Raw genomic sequence first — 20,585 nt, forward strand, 5'->3', positions numbered from 1 at the left:
TTCGCGACCAGAGGAATTTTTGATAATATGACTTCATATTTCTGGCTTATTATTCACAGTTGTATAACCGATTTTAGGAGAATAACCAAAGCGTTTTCGTTTTCCGATTGGTATTTACCAAAACGTTTAGGTGCTGTTGGTTTTTAAAGTGACGTCATCAATCTACTGTCAAAGTTGTCACCAACTATTAGCGGTAAGTACCCAACAGCCAAGTAGTTTTTCATTTTTGGTTAAATGGTTATTTGAAATGCCAAAACATCTCTAAAAAAATAATAAAAATAAATTCTGAATTTATATACATTGTACTCCATTAGCCGAACTTCTGTTGAAGGCACTTTATTAGAAGGGATATATTTCTCCTTCAAAGCAAGAATTATTTCTTGCGTTTCGGAATAAAGTGACTGCCGTAAATATTTTAAAACCAACACGAAATTTTCATTAAAAAAAATCGACAGCCAGTAAGCACATAAGTCTTATTCTTGGATTAGCAATATCAGCATTACAAATAGAGTTGGTCATCATGGATAATCAAATTAATGTAACAAAAAATACTTCCAAAACAATAAAACATAGATCCTAAGTAATGTCCAAATAAACGAAATTAGAAATTATCGGAACTACAAACACAAGAAATAAATACAAGAGATTAGGAAATGTGATTATCTGTAAAGGAATAAACCAAGGATAACCGCGGTAATTACCAATAAATTGTGGTTATCCGCCTAAAATCGGTTTATGTTTTGTTTGAAAATGCCGGGAAACGTAATTTCGAATAGTGGCTTTGCATCAATAATATTTGTCAAATCATCCTTCCTAGAAGTTCGGTAGTACGTGTCGTAAATTTACTCGAAGAAACTGGAAACAGAAGACGTGGAACTGGTCGCCCGAGAGTAACAACTGAAAGAGAAGATCGCTATGTAACAAATTTCGTCCGTCGAAACAGTACAGTTTCACTTACAGCGTAATGTGGCCACTTTTTAAGGATGTACCGAAGACCAATATCAGCTACCACTGGCGGCTTCATGCGGTCAATTTAAGACCTAGAAGAGTCTTACGCGTTCTTAGACTATTGTTTCGACACATAGCTGCACAACTTCATTGGACACAGGAATGGATGTCTTTTACCCCAATGACGTAATGTGCTTTTTTCGGACGAAACGTGATTTGGCGACAGTGCGCGTTATCGATTGTGGAGGACATCTGGAAGGGAAGAAAGACTGTTTTCCATAAAATTTTTCCATACCAAGGTGGAACCATTATGTTCTGGGTGGGTATAATATTTAATTTAGGGGGAATATGAATGGCTATATGTATGCAGAAAACATTATAAGAGGTATAATTCATCCACTTCGTAATGAAATGGGCGACAATTATCGCTTGTCATCATATTTATGGATGACAATGCCAGGCCCAGGTACAAGAGGCTTTAGAAGATGGAAATATTACGAGATTAGAGTGTCCTGCCGACTTTCCTGATATGAATCCGATCGAACATACATATATGGGATTATGTTCAAAGAAGGATCCATAATAGGAATCATCCATCTTAAATAAAAAAAGGGTACTAACGATGTAAAAAAAAAATCTAAAAAATGGGAGATTCAAGAATTTTGACGTGTGTATATACTTCACGCCCGAAGAATTATTATTATTTGGTTTCCTTTAATAAAATATTATATAATGGTAATAATAAAATATAATATTCATATAAGCAACATGAAAGTCAAGTATAATATTAATTCCACATTTGTCATAACCAATAAATTTCCTAAAATAGTTAAAAATTCTTATAAAATTAAATTTAAAGCATTAATTTTTTTTCGGTATGCCTCTCACGGCGACGGAACTCTTTTCATTGGGAAAAGTACCTACATATTTTAAACGCAAATAGATCTTATACAGGAATTTTCAAAACACCCATAATTTATGGATCAATCACCCTTTATAACGGAAATTTATGGTAGTTTAGCAAAAATACAATTCCCTATAACTCATATATTTTTACGGTCAACTCGATATTTTTTTTCATATTTGGTGCCACATTTGGTACAAAATAAAAATATCCAGGTCAGGCTTTGGTAAAATTTTCAGGGTGAACTATTACCCTAAAAACTCAGTCTGGATATCTGTGATCCTAAAACTTTATTTTGTGAGAGAATTAAAAAGAAATATCCTAGTTGAATATGTATGGATCATTTTTCCGCTCAAAAGTTAAGGAGTTTAGGATATAGCTTTGTTTGAACTTTTCTTATTAAAATTACCTAAGGATTAACCCCCTTAAAGATCAGTATCTTATTCTGTAACACCCTGTATACCCGTATTAATAAGAGTCAAAAATCCTTATTTCGGTAATAACTCAAAAAGTTAAAACGATAACCGACTGTTGTTTGCAGGCTTTTTCTAGTAAATTCTAAAATCTACTTTTCGATTCTGCTATCAAAATTATACCGTGCCATTTAAATTTTTCTGAAAAAACTAAAGTAACAGTTCTTAATTTAAATGAGGCCTCCTACCAATTTTACTAAAAATTTTCGCGTACTACTAGATACAATATTTAAAAGTACTTACTTTTTACTTTTAAGCAAACCCAAATATTGAACAAAATCTTCCGAAGGTTATAGGCCAATGAAAAACTATGTCAAAAAAAGGTACCTCAAGCTGACGTTTTCTGGGGAAAACTAGAATTGAATTATTGACCTTTAAATGATGCCCACTAGTGGTCGAATTTTAAAATTAAAAATAATTTTTAGCATTATCTCTCGGCACCTGTTATAATGTAAAAAAAATCCCATGATGCCAGATTGACAGTTCTCGAGATGTAATTGCGATCCACTCTTAGTGAAACAACCTGTATATGTTAATAGAGGTAGACATCACATGTTCACATTATTTTTTCTGATAAGCATAATTAAGGTACACGGTATTTCAGAATTATATGGTAAGACGTGAATCCTTAGGATTTAACCACACGCGTCCTGTGGTCCTGAGTCATAATATGGATCAGATATTTCTGGAAAAGTATATTCCTTGAGATATTTCTTGAAATTTGATAAGACCAGAAAAATTGAATATTTGAATCCCTTTTAAAATAACCTATGGAGTCATCCCTAATTTTGAAACACTCTGTATATACGTATAAAAAATTTCATATTTCCCCCAAGCAGCACAAATATGCATGGAATCATCATACAGCAGACTATATAACATTATAACGAAACCTAATTGTCATTAATCTTCTTATTAATCACGCTAATAAAATATTTTTATTACTCGTTACCTACTAGTTTTATATAAGATGATAAAATCGATTCCAGTCCATAAAAAAGCATTTATAAAATTATTTTATTAATGTCATATTATTGTTTTATTACTAACTTATAAGAATTTATAAATACAATTAAACAATAAAAATATTTCGATCAACACAATTTGTATTGGGCTGAGATTTTATCACACTTATAGAGCTTAATAAAATTAACAAAGTTTATAAGCCCCATACCTTTTGTAAAAAGAAAAGATAAATGGCGAAATTGAAAACAATATCTCGCCTATCATGGCAGTTTAGCTAATAATTCACTAATAATTCTGAAACATTATTTCAGGATACTTCGGGAGAATATTTTCTTGCGCCACGAATTTTACTTTTACTCTTGTTTAGGTGCATAAAATTAAGATTGAAAAAATTGCCTTTTTTTCGCTCAGTTTTGCCCTACATTTATACTATATACATAAATAAATTAGAAATATCATAGACGACATAGACTGAATCGTAATCCACGTTCTTAAAATCGCATATTCATTTAATGCACACTAATACAGTGCATCCCAAAAGTTATGTCTAAATTCATGTAAAATTCGGGGATGTGTTCGAGAAAAGAACGCTCGGACCCGTCGATTTTTATTTCAAGTTGCGCATTTTTGTACGTGAAGTTTGTATATACAGGGTTGCTCAAAAATAAATTACGACCATCAACTTCATTCTACGTATGTTTCATGCATCATGTCCTATACCTAAAGTCAACAGTTATCGAAAAAAAGACGATTCATGTAACAAATAAAAAAAGAACAAAAATTAAATTAAATGTTCAAAATGGTTGCCATTCACGGCTTGACAATATCCAAGGCGATCGATAAAGTCTCGTTGCACATTTTCAATCATTTCCGGAGTTATGGCGCGCACTTCTCTGCGAATTCTCTCTTTTAAGTCGTCTAGATTATTTGACCTATTAACAAATACCTTCGACTTGAGGTATCTCCACAAAAAAGTCCATTGGTGTTAGGTCAGGCGACCTAGCAGGCCATTCGATGGGTCCTCTCCTTCCTATCCACCGATTGGAAAACGTTTCATCCAAAAATGTACGCACAGTGGCAGCATAGTGCGGAGGAGCGCCATCTTGCTGGAAAATTAGTTCTTCGTCAGGATAGTCTGGGTCCAATGGATTTGGAATTAAAGCTAGTAATGCTGGAACTAATTCAAATTGGAGAAAATCGAGATACACTTGTCCCGTTAAAGTCTGTTCAAAGAAAAAGGGACCTATTACTCTTCCGCGCACTATTCCACACCACACATTTAGTTTTTGAGGGTACTGGGTGTTTACCTCCATCATCCAATGTGGATTTTCTGTTGCCCAATATCGACAATTTTATCTGTTCACACTACCATTCAAACAGAACGTGGCTTCATCGGAAAAAATAATATTTGTTACTAAATTAATATTTAGATTGTACATGTTTTGTAAGCGTTTACAAAACTCATTTCGCCTATCGAAATCGTCATCAAATAACTCTTGCAGAGGAATAACTTTGTAGGGGTGATATTTGTGTTTTTTAACTATTCGGTGAACTACAGATTTCGCCATGTGTAAATTTGCCCCAATCTGCGACAGAGGAGTGCATGGATTTTCTTCCAAAGAAAGCAAAACGTTAAGTTGTTCATTTTCATCTCGAGCAGGACGACCAGATTTCGGCAGATCTCTAACATGACCGAATTCTCTAAATTTAGCCTCTATTCTACTCACCACCTTTGGACATACACGGTCACCAGCCAACAATAAAAAAAACACGAATGAATGGAATTTTGCTCTGTATAAAAATTCTCAGAGATAAGGTGACTCGTAAGGAGAACTTCAATAATAATGTTTGGTCGTCTTTTTTTCAATAACTGTTGACTTTAGGCTTAGGACATGATGCATGAAACATACGTAGAATTCCACGTGAAATTCAAAAATAAAATTAAAAAAGGTGCTTTCATTTGAAAAAATCAAGTTGATGGTCGTAATTTATTTTTGAGCAACCCTGTATATACAAACTTCACGTACAAAAATGCGCAACTTGAAATAAAAATCGACGGGTCCGAGCGTTTTTTTTTCGAACACACCCCTGAATTTTAAATGAATTTGGACATAACTTTTGGGATGCACTGTATAACATATTTATTTTATCTCAAATAAAAGTAACATATTTTTATTTCATAAAGAAACTTAATAGTTTTATTCGCGAATGCTAGCAACACTTATTAGATGGCGATATAAAGGTATAAAATTGAGAGGTCAACTTGTTTTTTGTCAAATATTTTTTAGATGGGAAGAGGAAAGGTTTGCATGACTCAGGAGTCGCATGTCGGTCCGTTATTTGAAAGAAATTGTGAACTTTTATTATTTGCTGACGATTTAAAATTGTTTTTGTCTATTCATTCAAATTTTCAATGTCAATCGATACAAGATGGCTTGCATAGTGTTTGTGAGTGGTGCAATCTTAACTTTTGGAATAGGATTCGCCGTCTTACATTGTTTGGTTATACCTACTATATAGCGGCAGTTGTCATTTGTGTCTCATATTGAAAAGTTACTTCAGAAAGCGTATAGAAATCAATTTATAGCTAGAAGCAGTCAAGAATTCTTATGCTCTGTCTATAAAGTTCTGAACTGTTCATTAGTCCGTTCTAGTTTGGAGTTCTAGTTACTAGTTCTGTATGGTCTTCGTTTTATAAATCGCATATTGAAAATATTGGGAAAGTCTAAAATATTTTTTTAAGAAATGATTTTTTTAAACTTAAGGTTTCATTAGATAATGGTCACACTGATCACAAATCAGTCAGTTCTCTCTTTGGACCCACTCGAGAATGCAACGTTCTTTCGATAGGTATAGTTTTGACTTCGTGACTTTAACATGTTTCTTTAAAATTAATTTATAACATTGATTTATGTTTTAATATGATCTAGCTTAAGTTGTATTAATATTAGTATCTTTTGTATTTTTGTAAAATTGGTGGATACCGTTAATAAATAGACCCTTTTACCTTTAGAATGATTTTATCATTCTAAGAAATCTGAAGGAATCAAATTTGGATTTTTTTTATTAAATAAGTATATTGATTTATATTATAGTTTATTATCCCTATAGAATAAATAATAATAAGGACCTTGTCTGTTATTAACAAGGTCCAAGTTAATAAATATCTTGGGTTGTCATAGTCAAAATTTAGAACTTATTAATTTATAGTACCTTTTTCATCTTTTTTGAGAAGAAACGACTAAAATGGATGCAGTAGTAAAAATCAAGATATTGGAATTCTAGTTCCAAGAGTATCTGTAGGAAACAAAATATTTTTGTTTCTGTTTTTGATAAATAAATATCTTGGATTTTCGTAGACAAAATTTAATTATTATTGATTTATACACTACTCTGAAGTTTTTTTTAGCCTTTTTTAAAGAAATGACTAAAATTGATGCTAAAGTGAAGAAATTGGAACTCTTATTCCAGGAGTCCCTCTAAGAAACAAGAGACATCCTTAGCTCATTACTGGCCTCTTTGTTTTTAGAACTGCCAGTAAGCTTGTTAACCTTATTATTACTATTTACAACTTCCACTTCATAATCGATATCTGATATGTCATATGAGATGTCAACATTCTAACAAATTAACAACGAACTAAGTTGACATATATCCTCTGATAAAGATGCCGATCGAATTACCTCACTAATATTTAAATTTCAATGATATAGTTTTTAAAATATTTCTCTTTACTTTCCTTTTAAAATTTCCTAATTTTTTATGTTTTTCCAAGATGAAATATTTACCATTTTGAAAAGAATTATACTTTATAAATAAGTATTGCTCTGCAAAAAAAAACTATCTAAATCTATTCTAACTAGATATTTTAAATTAATTTGACGGTTAGTCCTCAAAAACAATTTCGTGGACAAAAAGACATATTTATTATACAAAACTATTATAAATACTATATGAATAACATTTTAGAGAGTGTAATAAAAGATTTTTATAAACGTGATCATTATAACTATTAAGTCACCGAGATTCATTTGTTTTATCATAAAGTCTTATTTGTTCACCTAATGTAACTTGTAACTAACTTTATACCTGTTTTAATGCTCTTTATAAGACAGAATCATTTAAATAAACCCGTTAAGTAATATTTTATTGTTCAATACGTCCTTAATATAAGTAATATAAAATAATTTTGTTTAATAATAGACCTTGTATGATACTTGGGCCATTACCCTTTGCAAAGACTACCCACTCAAAAAAAAACTTTAACACGAATAACAATTTTCCCCAATACCTGGTGGGCGAAAAAAAAGCGGATTAAACTCCAGCCAAAATATCGTAAATAAATAAATAAATAAAGTCGTCGCACAAGCGCCCTATTACAACATCAGAGAAGCGAGAGCCTTTTCCCTTTTCAGAGAAAATCGATAGAGCGAACCGTTCGCCGCGACTCTGAAAACTCTGGAAACCCAGTTTTAGGATGGCAATGATCGAGACCCGTCTATCCCGAGTCCCGGTTTCGCTTCCCCATCATGTGTGACTTCACGAAATGTGCGATCCCGAGGGATGAAAAAATCAAATTTAGTGCGGTCATTACGGGTTAAATCGTGTTTTTCTATCAACACCTGGAACAGTATAACCGCTTACACCCGATGATGGTAAAGTCCACTGGTGGAAAATAATAAGAAAATGCTTCGTCGGTGATTCGATTAAATAAAAATGAGCAGTACAAAAATGAACGCGATCGTGGTGCTTTTGTTTTTGGTTATTTTCAATTTCGAAATGTGCATTTTGCAAAAGCCGAACGTGGACGCGAGGAGGCACGACGTTTATATCGCTGGATTTTTCCCTTTCGGGAAAGGGGTGGAAAATTCTGAAACAGGTGAGTTGGGGTTCCTATATATACAGGCGGGACCAGTAAGAGATATTTTCTTTATCGGCTATTTATGTATATTACCCTGTATGCATAAGTGCATAAATGTCGTTAAGGGTAGATTTTCAACATGGTTTATTCTAATTCTAAAAAAAATCCTTCTGGCATATTGTACGACACAAAAATAACGTATTTATTATATTTTCCAAATATTCACAGTATATTTTTATCTCAACAATCTAGTAATGCTAATGAAAAGTCCTAATTTTCTTTCCTCTTTACTAAAAGCAATTTCCATTTGCATCTAGTGTTAATATTTAGGCAACACTTAGCATGCTAATTGCTTACGGCAGCCAACGAGGGTTTCAAACACGGACCTGTAAACACATTAGCGGATTAAAATGCAAACAATCGATATTTTTTTAAAGTCGTGATTATTTGGGTCCCTATGCCCATAAAAAATTACATATCATCGTCGTAAAGGCATCTGCGGACTGTTTCTAGTCGAAGAATGTATGATTTCATTTTCTACTAGATTTAAGAATGTTTGTAAATCTAGTAGTAAAAATGAAATAATAAGATCAAATTGACAGGTGATATTAACACTCTATTGACGATTACAGAAGCCACATTACCTTTTAAAAACCGTCACGACGAACCATAAGGGGTAAAATATGTCCAGAGGGTGACGTCGATGAAATTTTTTTTTTCACATCTCGTCCAACGACTTTTATAATCATAATAATAATAATAATAATTTGTTTATTAGGACCAAAGCAAAGTATACAAAAATACAGATATTTAAAGTATTTGTCCTAAAAGGGTCTTCAGATATCTGTTAGTACAAGTAATGGAAGACACTGCTTAAGCCTACAAATAAGAAACATTAAATAAGTTAAAACAATATCTTAGGTTCACATACTTAAAAGGTAATAACTAAAACTTTACTGCACTTACAAGCTAAAAGATAAATAAATTACAGAAATGACAAAATAATAAAAATAATTTCAGTTGTGATTGTAAATGTATTTTGTTTTGAAACAGAGCGAGCATCGGTGCTCTGTTGCTTAATGGCAGTAAAAAGTACTTCGCATGTTAACATTGTTAACACAAAAAACATTGAATAAATTTCAGCCACTCACAAAATTGATAAAGACAAATTCACTCCCATTATTTAGTTAGTTCTCAATTGTTGAGCAATCAGGGTTTGCTTAAATTTTTCTTAAAACTAGCAACAGTGACGTACTCAAAAGGTCTGGTGAAAATAAGTTTATAGTTTTTGCAGTAATATAAGAAAAATACCTTTTGAATATTTCTTTACAATGTCTGGATATTGACACTCTATTATTAACACGTAGAGGGCGATTGCGATCATCAATTCTGAATTCTACTTTATCAAAAACATATTTTAGAGTCTTAAAGTTTTCTTCGGTTATATACAGTGCATCCCAAAAGTTATGTCTAAATTCATTTAAAATTCAGGTGTGTTCGAAAAAAAAACGCGCGGACCCGTCGATTTTTATTTCAAGTTGCGCATTTTTGTCCGTGAAGTTTGTATATACAGGGTTGCTAAAAAATAAATTACGACCATCAACTTATTTTTTTCAAATGAAAGCACCTTTTTTATTTCATTTTTGAATTTCGCGTGGAATTCTACGTATGTTTTATGCATCATGTCCTATACCTAAGTCTAAGTCAACAGTTATCGAAAAAAAGACGACCAAACATTATTATTGAAGTTCACCTTACGAGTCCCCTTATCTCTGAGAATTTTTATACAGAGCAAAATTCCATTCATTCGTCTTTTTTTATTGTTGGCTGGTGACCGTGTATTTTCATAGAAACTGTATGACAGTTGTACGCTAAACAGATACTGTCAAGTGTGAAGTGTACGAGCAAAGTTGCGGTTTTGACAATGGTAAAGTTAACGGAACGAGAAAAAATAGAAATTCTGTGCATGGTTGGGTTTGGTGATAGAACACGTACTAAAAGAGAAGCTGCTCAATTATTCAATGAAATCAATCCTGATCGTCCTCCGATATGTCAAAAGGTGGTGAGTAGAATAAAGGTTAAATTTAGAGAATTCGGTCATGTTAGAGATCTGCCGAAATATGGTCGTCCTGCTCGAAATAATGAACAACTTGACGTTTTGCTTTCTTTGGAAGAAAATCCATGCACTCCTCTGTCGCAGATTGGGGCAAATTGGCGAAATCTATAGTTCACCGAATAGTTCAAAAGCACACATATCATTCCTACAAAGTTATTCCTGTGCAAAAGTTATTTGATGACGATTTCGATAGGCGAAATAAGTTTTGTGAACGCTTACAAAACTTGTGCAATCTAAATAATAATTTAGTAACAAATATTATTTTTTCCGATGAAGCCACGTTGTGTTTGAATGATAGTGTGAACAGACAAAATTATCGATATTGGGCAACAGAAAATCCTCATTGGATGATGGAGGTAAACACCCAGTACCCTCAAAAACTAAATGTGTGGTGTGGAATAGTGCGCGGAAGAGTAATAGGTCCCTTTTTCTTTGAGAAACAGATTTTAACGGGACAAGTGTATCTCGATTTTCTCCAATTTGAATTAGTTCCAGCATTACTAGCATTATTTCCAAATCCATTGGACCCAGACTATCCTGACGAAGAACTAATTTTCCAGCAAGATGGCGCTCCTCCGCACTATGCTGTCACTGTGCGTACATTTTTGGATGAAACCTTTCCCAATCGGTGGATAGGAAGGAGAGGACTCATCGAATGGCCTGCTAGGTCGCCTGACCTAACACCAATGGATTTTCTTTTGTGGGGATAACTTAAGTCGAAGGTATTTGTTAATAGGCCAAATAATCTAGACGACTTGAAAGAGAGAATTCGCAGAGAAGTGCGCGCCATAACTAAGGAAATGATTGAAAATGTGCAACGAGACTTTATTGATCGCCTTGGATCAAGCCGTGAATGGCAACCATTTTGAACATTTAACTTAATTTTTGTTCTTTTTTTATTTGTTACATGAGTCGTCTTTTTTTCAATAACTGTTGACTTTAGGTATAGGATATGATGCATGAAACATACGTAAAATTCCATGCGAAATTCAAAAATGAAATAAAAAAGGTGCTTTCATTTCAAAAAATTAAGTTGATGGTCGTAATTTATTTTTGAGCAACCCTGTATATACAAACTTCACGGACAAAAATGCGCAACTTGAAATAAAAATCGACGGGTCCGAGCGTTTTTTTTCGAACACACCCCTGAATTTTAAATGAATTTACACATAACTTTTGAGATGCACTGTATACTAAGCTATTTTGACTTATATAATAAAGTTGAAATGTGTTCGTGTCTACAGATGCCATAAATTAAACGTAAACATAAACTCTGTACTTTTTGAATTCTTCTAGATTCAAAACTCTCCAGGCAAGGCCCGTAAACCACTTCACAGTGATTAAAATGGCTCAGCACTAAAGAATCGTAAAGCAATATTTTAATATCCTTTTCAGAAAATGACGACTGGAATATATGAGCCGAATAGGCCCTCTTTAACTTTAAACTTGTATGTTCCCCAAAGCTAATTACTATCAATTTGCAATCCCAAACTCTTGGTATGTGTTACACAGATATTTGCTCAATTTTAAGATTAAGCCTTTCCTGTGCAACTTTTTTGGATACTTTAGTTTCAAAAATATTAAAGTTCGATTTAGAAGGATTAATTTTCAAGTGATGACTGGCGCAGGCTTGACAAATTGCTTCAAGGTCAAGATTTATACGCTCGTTAGCATATCCACTTCGTATAAATGATAATTACAAAACTGAAAACTATTAATACAGTTAGAGGTATACAGGGTGCCTCCGATTAAGTCGGCACTATTGGTATCTTTGTTAATATTTAAGATACAGGGTCGGTTAAATTAGCAAACTAGTAGGATTTTTTCTGTTGATTAAAATGGTGAAAACAGAAAAAAAATTAAACATCGCGTTTTTGAGAAAATGTGAAAAATGTACTTTTGTTAAATGGAATCCCCTGTATATTTTTACATAAATCAAAAGATAATAATTTTCTTAATAAAAAAGTTTATTTACACTAATAGCCTAAACCTAAAAATAACAAAGTTATAGCGATATTAATAATTTTGTCAAATTTAGGCAAGTTGGCTTTGAAATAAATAACATCAAGAAAAACTACTAAGTTACAATAAATGATCAAAAACATCGCCATCTTGTTCAATACATTTCTGAGCACACTTAGGCACACGTCTTGTAGCTTTTAAGATTGATCTTCTATCTATTGATCCAATTATTTGCCTAATATGTGTTTGAAGTTCATCAACGGTTCTGTATTTTTTTTTATACACTTCATTTTTTATGTAACCCCAAAAATAAAAATCTAGAGGGGTTAGGTCTGGTGACCTAGGTGGCCAACAAATCGGGCCACGTGTCGCAATCCATTTATCGTCAAACAGTCTATTAAGTAATATTCTTTCATCATTTAGTTGATGGGGAGGTGCTCCATCCTGTTGAAAATAGATTTGTTGCCGTCTCTCCAAGTTAACATTATCCAAATAATCTTCCAGCGCTCCAGATAATATGTGATCCACATATCTCCTTCCAGTCAAAGTGCCATCATAAAACACAGGTCCTATTACTTGGCTTCCTATTAAGCCGCACCAAACGTTTATACTAAATTGATTTTGAGGATTTCTGGGATCAGTAAGGAAAATATTTTCTTGGGACCAATAGTGTACATTTTTACGATTAAATATACCTTTTTTTTTAAATTAGCTTCGTCGCTCCAAATTATACGGTTTAAAATATTATCATTAGCTTCATATGCATTACGTAACCAGTTGCAAAAAGCAAGTCTTCTTTCGTTATCGCCAGGCAACAATTTTTGTACTGGTCGATACTTATATAGCACAAATTTGTGTTTCTTTAAGACCCGCCAAATTGTTACTAAGCTCACACCGTAAGCTCTTGCTAAATTTCGAGTTGAGTTTTCCATATGAGCTTCAAAATATGCCAAAATAGAAATTTCAACATCCTCGCTTACTATAAATTGGTTCCTTCTTCTAGTTCTTTTAAACACGTTTTCGTTACTTCTAAATTTTCTGTAGAAAATTAAAAACTATCTACGGTTTGGCAAGTTACGAGTCTGGAATCTCTGGCGGTTCTCTTCTAGCGCTGTCACTATTTTTTCGACATACAAGGTAACATTCTAACATATCACATTTTTCAATATGCGTAAAAGGCATTTTACTAATTTAGATTTTACAAAAATCACAAACTTTGCTAACATGTAACTGTCAGTATTTCTTTATTTAATAAAATCTCTACGGCTACTGTCATTTTATTATTCATACAATGATTTATTTGTTTTGCTCTCAAAAAGTTCAAGGCCAACTTGCCTAAATTTGACAATATTATTAATATCGCTATAACTTTGTTATTTTTAGGTTTAGGCTATTAGTGTAAATAAACTTTTTTATTAGGAAAATTATTATCTTTTGATTTATGTAAAAATATACAGGGGATTCCATTTAACAAAAGTACATTTTTCACATTTTCTCGAAAACGCGATGTTCAATTTTTTTTTCTGTTTTCACCATTTTAATCAACAGAAAAAATCCTACTAGTTTGCTAATTTAATCGACCCTGTATCTTAAATATTAACAAAGATACCAATAGGGCCGACTTAATCGGAGGCACCCTGTATATTGTGTAGAGTAGTGGGCCCAATGTGCCTTCCTGTGGTACCCCAGTGATACAGCTGCAAGACGAAAACCTTTCTTCATACATAACCTGGTGCGTTCTATTTGTTAGGAACGATTTAATAAGTTGTGCAGATGACATGCTAAAACCAATGTAATGCAAAATTGATATAATAATAGAGTGATTTACCATGTCATCCTATAGTCCAAAAGCATTAGAGCACTTGTCTTCCCGTCATCAAAAAAATAAAATCGTCAGTATAACAGCCATTGCGGAGGAGCAGGCATAAACAGGGCGAAAACAGGATTGTTTAGAGGGAGTAGTATTAAACCTCTTGATTTTCAAAAACTTTTTCGAAAATCTTGAACATTGCTGGAAGAATACTTATAGAGTGTAGATGATTAAAGTCAGTTGGTTTAATAATTTTTGGTAAAGGAATTACATAGGCACGTTTCCAACAATGCGGAAAATAGCCTATTTCAATGCAGACATTAATAATGTGTGTAATGTAAAGAATTACATGAGGGCAGCAGAGTTGAATCAGGTAGGAATTTAATTGGTCCGGCCCAAAGTCTTTACTTTTTACTATCAAATAATATATGTTACCTACTCTGCAACCGGTTTAAAAGTAAAAGTATTAATAATTCGTTCTATAATATTAGTACTCTGAAAAAATTGTTGTAAAGTTTAAATTGTCAAGGCTTTTTCTTAAACTCTCAGAAATTTTATAATTTTTGGATTTTTTCAAATTAAGTTTTTCCAGCTCTGCCTATTTTTCCTTTACAGTTGAATTTAAGAACTTATTTCTGAGATAAGCTTTTTTTCAGCTCTTTATAGTAACAGTTGTATAATTTTTCAATTCATTATGAGAAATATACATTTTCATGTTTGATCACTGTACAGTTTAATAATATTTAAAAAGATTTCTCACCTCATTTAGGTCGAGGCGTGATGCCGAGCGTGAAACTGGCCTTAGATCACGTAAATGAACATTCGCAGATCCTCAGGAACTATCGGCTTCATATGTGGTGGAACGACACTATGGTAAGAAACTTTTGTAAACAAAAAAACATTTTCGTTTTAAATAAAGGTACATTAATAAACTATGCGACGCTGATGTTTGTCAAAATAACTTAACTCAAGCCTCCTTCCTAAATAATTAAATGACTGCGAAAAACTGAAGGACTGTGGACTAATATAAAATTTTCTGAAATTTGGAAAATTTTTTTATGAAAATTAAAAATTAATATTTATGAAATGCGGCACTTGACATTTTTTGAAGATCCTCCTCTTTGTGTCATTCGAGCCATCCTGATGTTTCGTCCGACCTCTCTCCTCTTTTCCCTTGGATGATCCCTAAAGGATATAAGGACCCTATTTGATGAATATATTTTTTTTGGTTCATTATTTATATATATTTCATAAGGCAATAATAACCTTATTTAATGTAAGAATTAAATTTTTCAAATAAGTCTAAATGAGCATCATTCCTCGGCAATTAATAGCAAAGTTATATAATTATAATTCAAGAAAATTCAGCGAGTTAAAACAAACTACCAGTTTTTTCTTAATTTGGAGGTACAATATATTTATTTTACCCAAAAAAAACAACATTTAATATGGTAGATAGACGTATCCTGAAAATTAAATAAAATTTGTAACATAAGATTTTAATATACATAACGTACAGAACAATGTAGTCTTTATTTTTATTTATTTAAAAGTTAGCATAGCTTACACCGGTTAGGTCAACTATATTTCGGTAAAAATCCAGCTTGGTATAGTTCGATGAAAAAAATTACAGTTTCAAATATCAAAATGCTGGACGCTACCTTGGAAGAAAGTAAATGAGGCACACCATTTGAAATACAAAACAAAATGGCGACATTTTTTATAAACTCCAGTTAAAGCTTCAGGTAAATTATCTTCGTTTATATCGTTTCCAATTGTTTTTCTTAAATTTGGGATAGATTATAGTCTCAGGTGAATTTTGATGTAAAAAGCATAGTTCCAAATTTTAAAACGCCTTAAACGTGACATTGAAGAAACTAAACAAAATCTAGCTGGGTCTTGTGACAAATCATTTTATTAATACTAGGAATAAAGTACATGTACAATACAATGCACTTTATAATCCTGGACGATAATGAAACTAATACTTAGACGTAAAAAACTCCATCAATTGGGGATGAGTACCTTGTGAAAAAACTAAGAGAAGAAATCCACACATCATTGGAGGTTCAAAATAAAATGGCGCAATTTCTATTAAATTTCCTTTCGACGTAAAAATTAGTTCCTACATTCAAAGTGCCATACGGGTTCTATCTTGAGGAAAATGGGGCCTTGCGATCCATCATTTTAAAGGAATTATAGTCAAGTTACTATTTGGACAAAAACATAAACACATAAAAAAAAACACATTTTTTTAATTTTTTTTTCGTTCGCTCCAATCGTTTTTCTTAAATTTAGGAAAGATTATAGTTATAGGTGAATTTTAACGTAAAAATCATAGTTCTAAATTTTAATACGCAATGTATAATGAACGATTGGTGTTTAAACGCCTTAAACGTGACATTGAAGAAACTAAACGAAATCTGGGTTTTGTGGCAAATAATTTTATTAATACTAGTAATAAAGTACTTTATAATAATGGAACATTTGTTCCATCACTACTCTACAAAACAAAATGGCGTCGTTTACCTTAAATGTGAGGTGGCTAATATATATTTAGATCTTGTGAAAAAGGTGAGATATGAAATCCACACATTATTTGAGGTTCAAAATAAGACGGCGCAATTCCTATTGAATTTCGACGTTGCTTTTAGCTCCAGATCTACCGATGTGAAAAATCAACGTAATTTTAAATGTAACACTTTCTTCAATTTAGGTGTGGCCTGTAGTTTCGTATATTTAGACGTAGATCTGACGCTAACAAATGGCGGACATTTACAGTAGCAGATGAGCGCCATTTTCGAAAAAATAGACTGAAAAATGCAGTATTAAATTACATTATCAAAGGTGCGATTTTAACGGTTCTGTATTTGCATCACTACTTATATCCACACACAAATCATATTTTGACATAAAAATAGCAATCGAATCAACTTGCATATCCTTAAAGCTTTAAAACCGAAAGGTCAACTTCAGGTCAAATGATGAGTTGCTGTAATGTAACGGTATTTGTTATGTCGGCGGTATCCTATTAAAATATAACATTGTCTAGCTCTTTTCTTTAATGAGTGGTAAGCTTGGTCGAACAGATTTAGGAAAACATCAGATTAATACTGATAATGCCCAACCCATTCGTTTCTGTCCTTATAGATATTCCGCAGCCATTCTCAAGATTATAGATGAGGAGGTTGATAACAGGCTGCAACTCGATACCTATTATTGAACCGCCACAATCTGCCTGGTCTTTCCCTGCCTTAGTAGTACCGAATATAGTAAATAACTGAAGAATTTCATTAATATGAATTGGCATTAAAAAAAATACAAGGACTTGTACTTCCAGTTCATAGGGTATTTAAAAAGGCGGATTTCAGCTTTTTGACAAACGATAATGAAATAACTATAATCAAATAATGAATCTGGATTAGCTACTACAATTGACCCACGTGCATTGCCTTAATCTTTTCACAATACCTCAGAGCCAATGTTTAGCAAGATTGATTGTAATTGCATGAAGCAAATCTAAGTCGTCAGTCTAAGCTCCAAAACCTAAAAGACTGCCGAGTTTTTCCGTTCGTGATGTGTGAATTAAAACGTTCGAAACTGGTCAACTTACTTATTTACAGGCTTATGACTACTAGAGTTATTCATTTTTACTGTATTTATCTATAACTATTTATATTTCACGCCAATAGTCCTAACTTTACTTCACTGCATTGACAACTGATTACTATCGGTGATACGGCTCCTTATATACTCGACTGAACGCTGTTTCGGACGATTCTCGCTGATTGATACAAGACAAACATAACCGAAAACCTAAGTCAGATTCTACATATCAAAGATCGATAATTTTTAAGGGCTTAACTTTGCCATATTGTCTTTGATACCTTCAATTGTAGGTCTAACCATCTCAGATAACATAACAATATTAATAGGCCACTAGTAGACAAGGATAATGTGGCATTAGTAATGGACCTTAAAACTTGTGAGAATATGCTCAAAGCAATACTAATAAAAAGAAATATTATAATTTTATAAAAAAATATTGCAATTTTCTACCTGACGCAGTACATTTCTAAAATAACATATTTTAAAATCTACGTGAAATATTATAATCAAACCTACAGTTTTCTTAGCAAAACAGAGCGCCTTCATTACCAAGGCACAATATTACACCGCACAATTTTAATTATTACTTTTCCCAAATTGTGAACTATTTATTTACGAGAGTAGAGTTAGAATGTGGATTTTCTTAATGTAATACATTTTAGAGTCATTTCATAAACTGCAATTTTACTACTGTTTTGTGACTTGAGTAAAGCCTTCGTATGTGTGTATTAGGGCAGCTTTTGTAGAGATAACAACTTTTGTTCTTACAGTGTCATCACATCTTGTCACAGATTCAATATTGTTCTTAGAACACAAACTGTGAGGTTTCTTAAGCTGTTGTTAATAAAGAATGTTATTATTATTGGGGTTTCCGAATGGCAGTCCTAAGTTAATGATCTTAGAAATTTCGCAGCAAATGTGAAATACACCTTGTTTGTTGATGATATCTCTGTATGTCCTGATCACACGCATCGTGTATCTACTATATATCTGCAACCAGATTAAGGAACACGACTAGATCACTACTTAAAAATTGAAATAATTAATACAATTACAAGCTATGGTTCTTTCTGTTGAATCGAAAATTGTAAAACTTTAATAGATATGTCAAATACGAGCTCCCTTATACGGTAATTTATATACTTCTTTAAATAACTATTCCAGTTACTCAAGAACACCTTGATCCACATTTATTCCACGCCATTTATTAAAAATAAACCCTCACGTGTTAAGAAACAATAAAAAATCCCTGCGACACAAAGAAATGTGGGATGATAGCAAATAATTAACAAGATAAATAAAAACTAGGCTCGTGTCCATATATCGTGACTTAACCTATGATTGGTTCTCGGCTTAATGTGATCATGGGGGCAACTCGAATCTTCCCAAGGGTATTTATAGGGAAGTTTTCTCGAATAAAATTAATGAGGTTGTCGCGTGTGCTCGATATCTTTAAAATTTCTTTCGCCAAACGAGGAAAGAACTGGGTCGACCCGCATCAAATAAAACCGGCGAAAAATGCGTCTGACAAGTTCGGGAAGACAGTTGCGGCGGATTGGGCATTTGAGGAGTCCCCCTTCTGTCGTCCCAATCTTGTTAAACGACGATCAACGAGGGAGAAATGCCTGGGCTGAGAAAAATAATCTTTGTTATGGACCTTCCAATTTTAATATAGAGATGGATTTTACGGATAAAAATGTCAATCTGATTTTTATGTCATTTCTGTGACAGAAAAAAAGTAAATTGATTTTTTAAATATTTCCAGGCAGCAAGTGCCTGATGATGTCTAGTTGGTTGAGGTAAACGACGTTATATGGCCAACAAAGACCCAATAATATTCGACTTTTTTTTTACTTCTTAAAAAGATATGTCGCCTAGGTTGGTGATGGTTTCAAAAAGAAAAATCTGAAAAATGTCATTCAGTGGGTGAAAAAAATGAATCAGCTGAAAACCAGCAAAGATTAGCCGTTGTTTAAAATCGAAAATTGACGAAAAAATATCAACTTGGTTAGGGGAAAAGCAAATTCCTGAGGAAATGAAGACTGCAGGATTGAACGCAGAAGGAACCTTTTTTATCTGGGTTCGTTAGAATAGGTGTAACACTGAATTGAATAATATATTAAAAAGTTTGTCTAATCAAGGTGAGACTATCTCTTTCAAAAAACGATTATGATTATAAACATGATTACTTATGAGCGGATATTTGGCCCAAGGGCGTCATTCTCAGGAAAATTTCAACGGGATCCGGTGAATCAAACCAAATAGCTTAATAGATGAATCTCGCACCTAGGTATTTTTTTTTCATCAATACAAGTGGAATCACAGAACACAAATATACATAATTTGGTCTTTGCGCGAGAAACGTCTAAGCCGGCTGCTGCGCACTGCAACAAACAGTTGTTCGTCAGAGTTCCAACCCCTGCGATTAGTTGTTTGGTTTTGTCGTTGATATTGAGAAGAAAATGGTCAATTTCGACCAGGCTCTTGGCGACAAGAGGAAGATTTAAAAAAATCGAATCTTCTTCTTCGTTATTTTTTCGATGTGATAATATCGACATGTACATTCAGGCTATTAGCTATTTCTTGTCAAGCGTCATACTTTCTGTTTTTTAGGTGGTAATTGTTATTGGTTTGATCCAACAGTTATAGATTCATAAATATTTAAAAATTTTTTTATAAACCGGCATAGATTCATAAATATTTTTTAACCACACGATTACCAAAAACAGTCAATGTGGATATAAGACACAATTAATACAAAACAACTTCAAAAACTTCGTTCAAATTAACCGGGCCAAGACGCGCATGAGCCTCGGTTTTCTTTTGATGTACCGACAACTGGCGGAACAACAACGAACACGCGCTAAGAAGATCGTTAGTGCGCGTTTGTGCGCACTTTCCCGTCCACACTAAATGCAATGCAACGTTGCAAAACT

The 20,585-nt window shown here is 32.9% G+C and overlaps 1 protein-coding gene and 1 long non-coding RNA gene across 5 annotated transcripts in view; one reads left to right on the forward strand and one right to left on the reverse strand.

Moving 5' to 3' along the window:
- Nucleotides 1-681: 681 nt before the first annotated feature.
- Nucleotides 682-2,651, reverse strand: LOC126746501 (uncharacterized). Its single transcript, XR_007663909.1, has 3 exons — nucleotides 2,569-2,651; nucleotides 959-1,200; nucleotides 682-897 (listed from the first exon to the last, which is right to left on the reverse strand). It is a non-coding gene; the product is annotated as an uncharacterized LOC126746501 (long non-coding RNA).
- A 5,121-nt stretch (nucleotides 2,652-7,772) lies between these two features.
- Nucleotides 7,773-20,585, forward strand: part of LOC126746322 (gamma-aminobutyric acid type B receptor subunit 2) — a 59,977-nt gene continuing 47,164 nt past the window's right edge. For 3 of the 4 annotated variants that reach the window (XM_050454548.1, XM_050454539.1, XM_050454521.1), the window contains exons 1-2: nucleotides 7,773-8,170; nucleotides 14,792-14,913. In XM_050454548.1, coding sequence (XP_050310505.1) covers nucleotides 8,008-8,170; nucleotides 14,792-14,913 — 285 coding nt within the window. In that variant the 5' untranslated portion in view covers nucleotides 7,773-8,007. The remainder of the gene's footprint in view (nucleotides 8,171-14,791; nucleotides 14,914-20,585) is intronic. The other variant, XM_050454529.1, reaches the window with a different exon arrangement.

Source organism: Anthonomus grandis, chromosome 2 (genome assembly GCF_022605725.1).
Source record: "Anthonomus grandis grandis chromosome 2, icAntGran1.3, whole genome shotgun sequence".
NCBI lineage: Eukaryota > Metazoa > Arthropoda > Insecta > Coleoptera > Curculionidae > Anthonomus > Anthonomus grandis.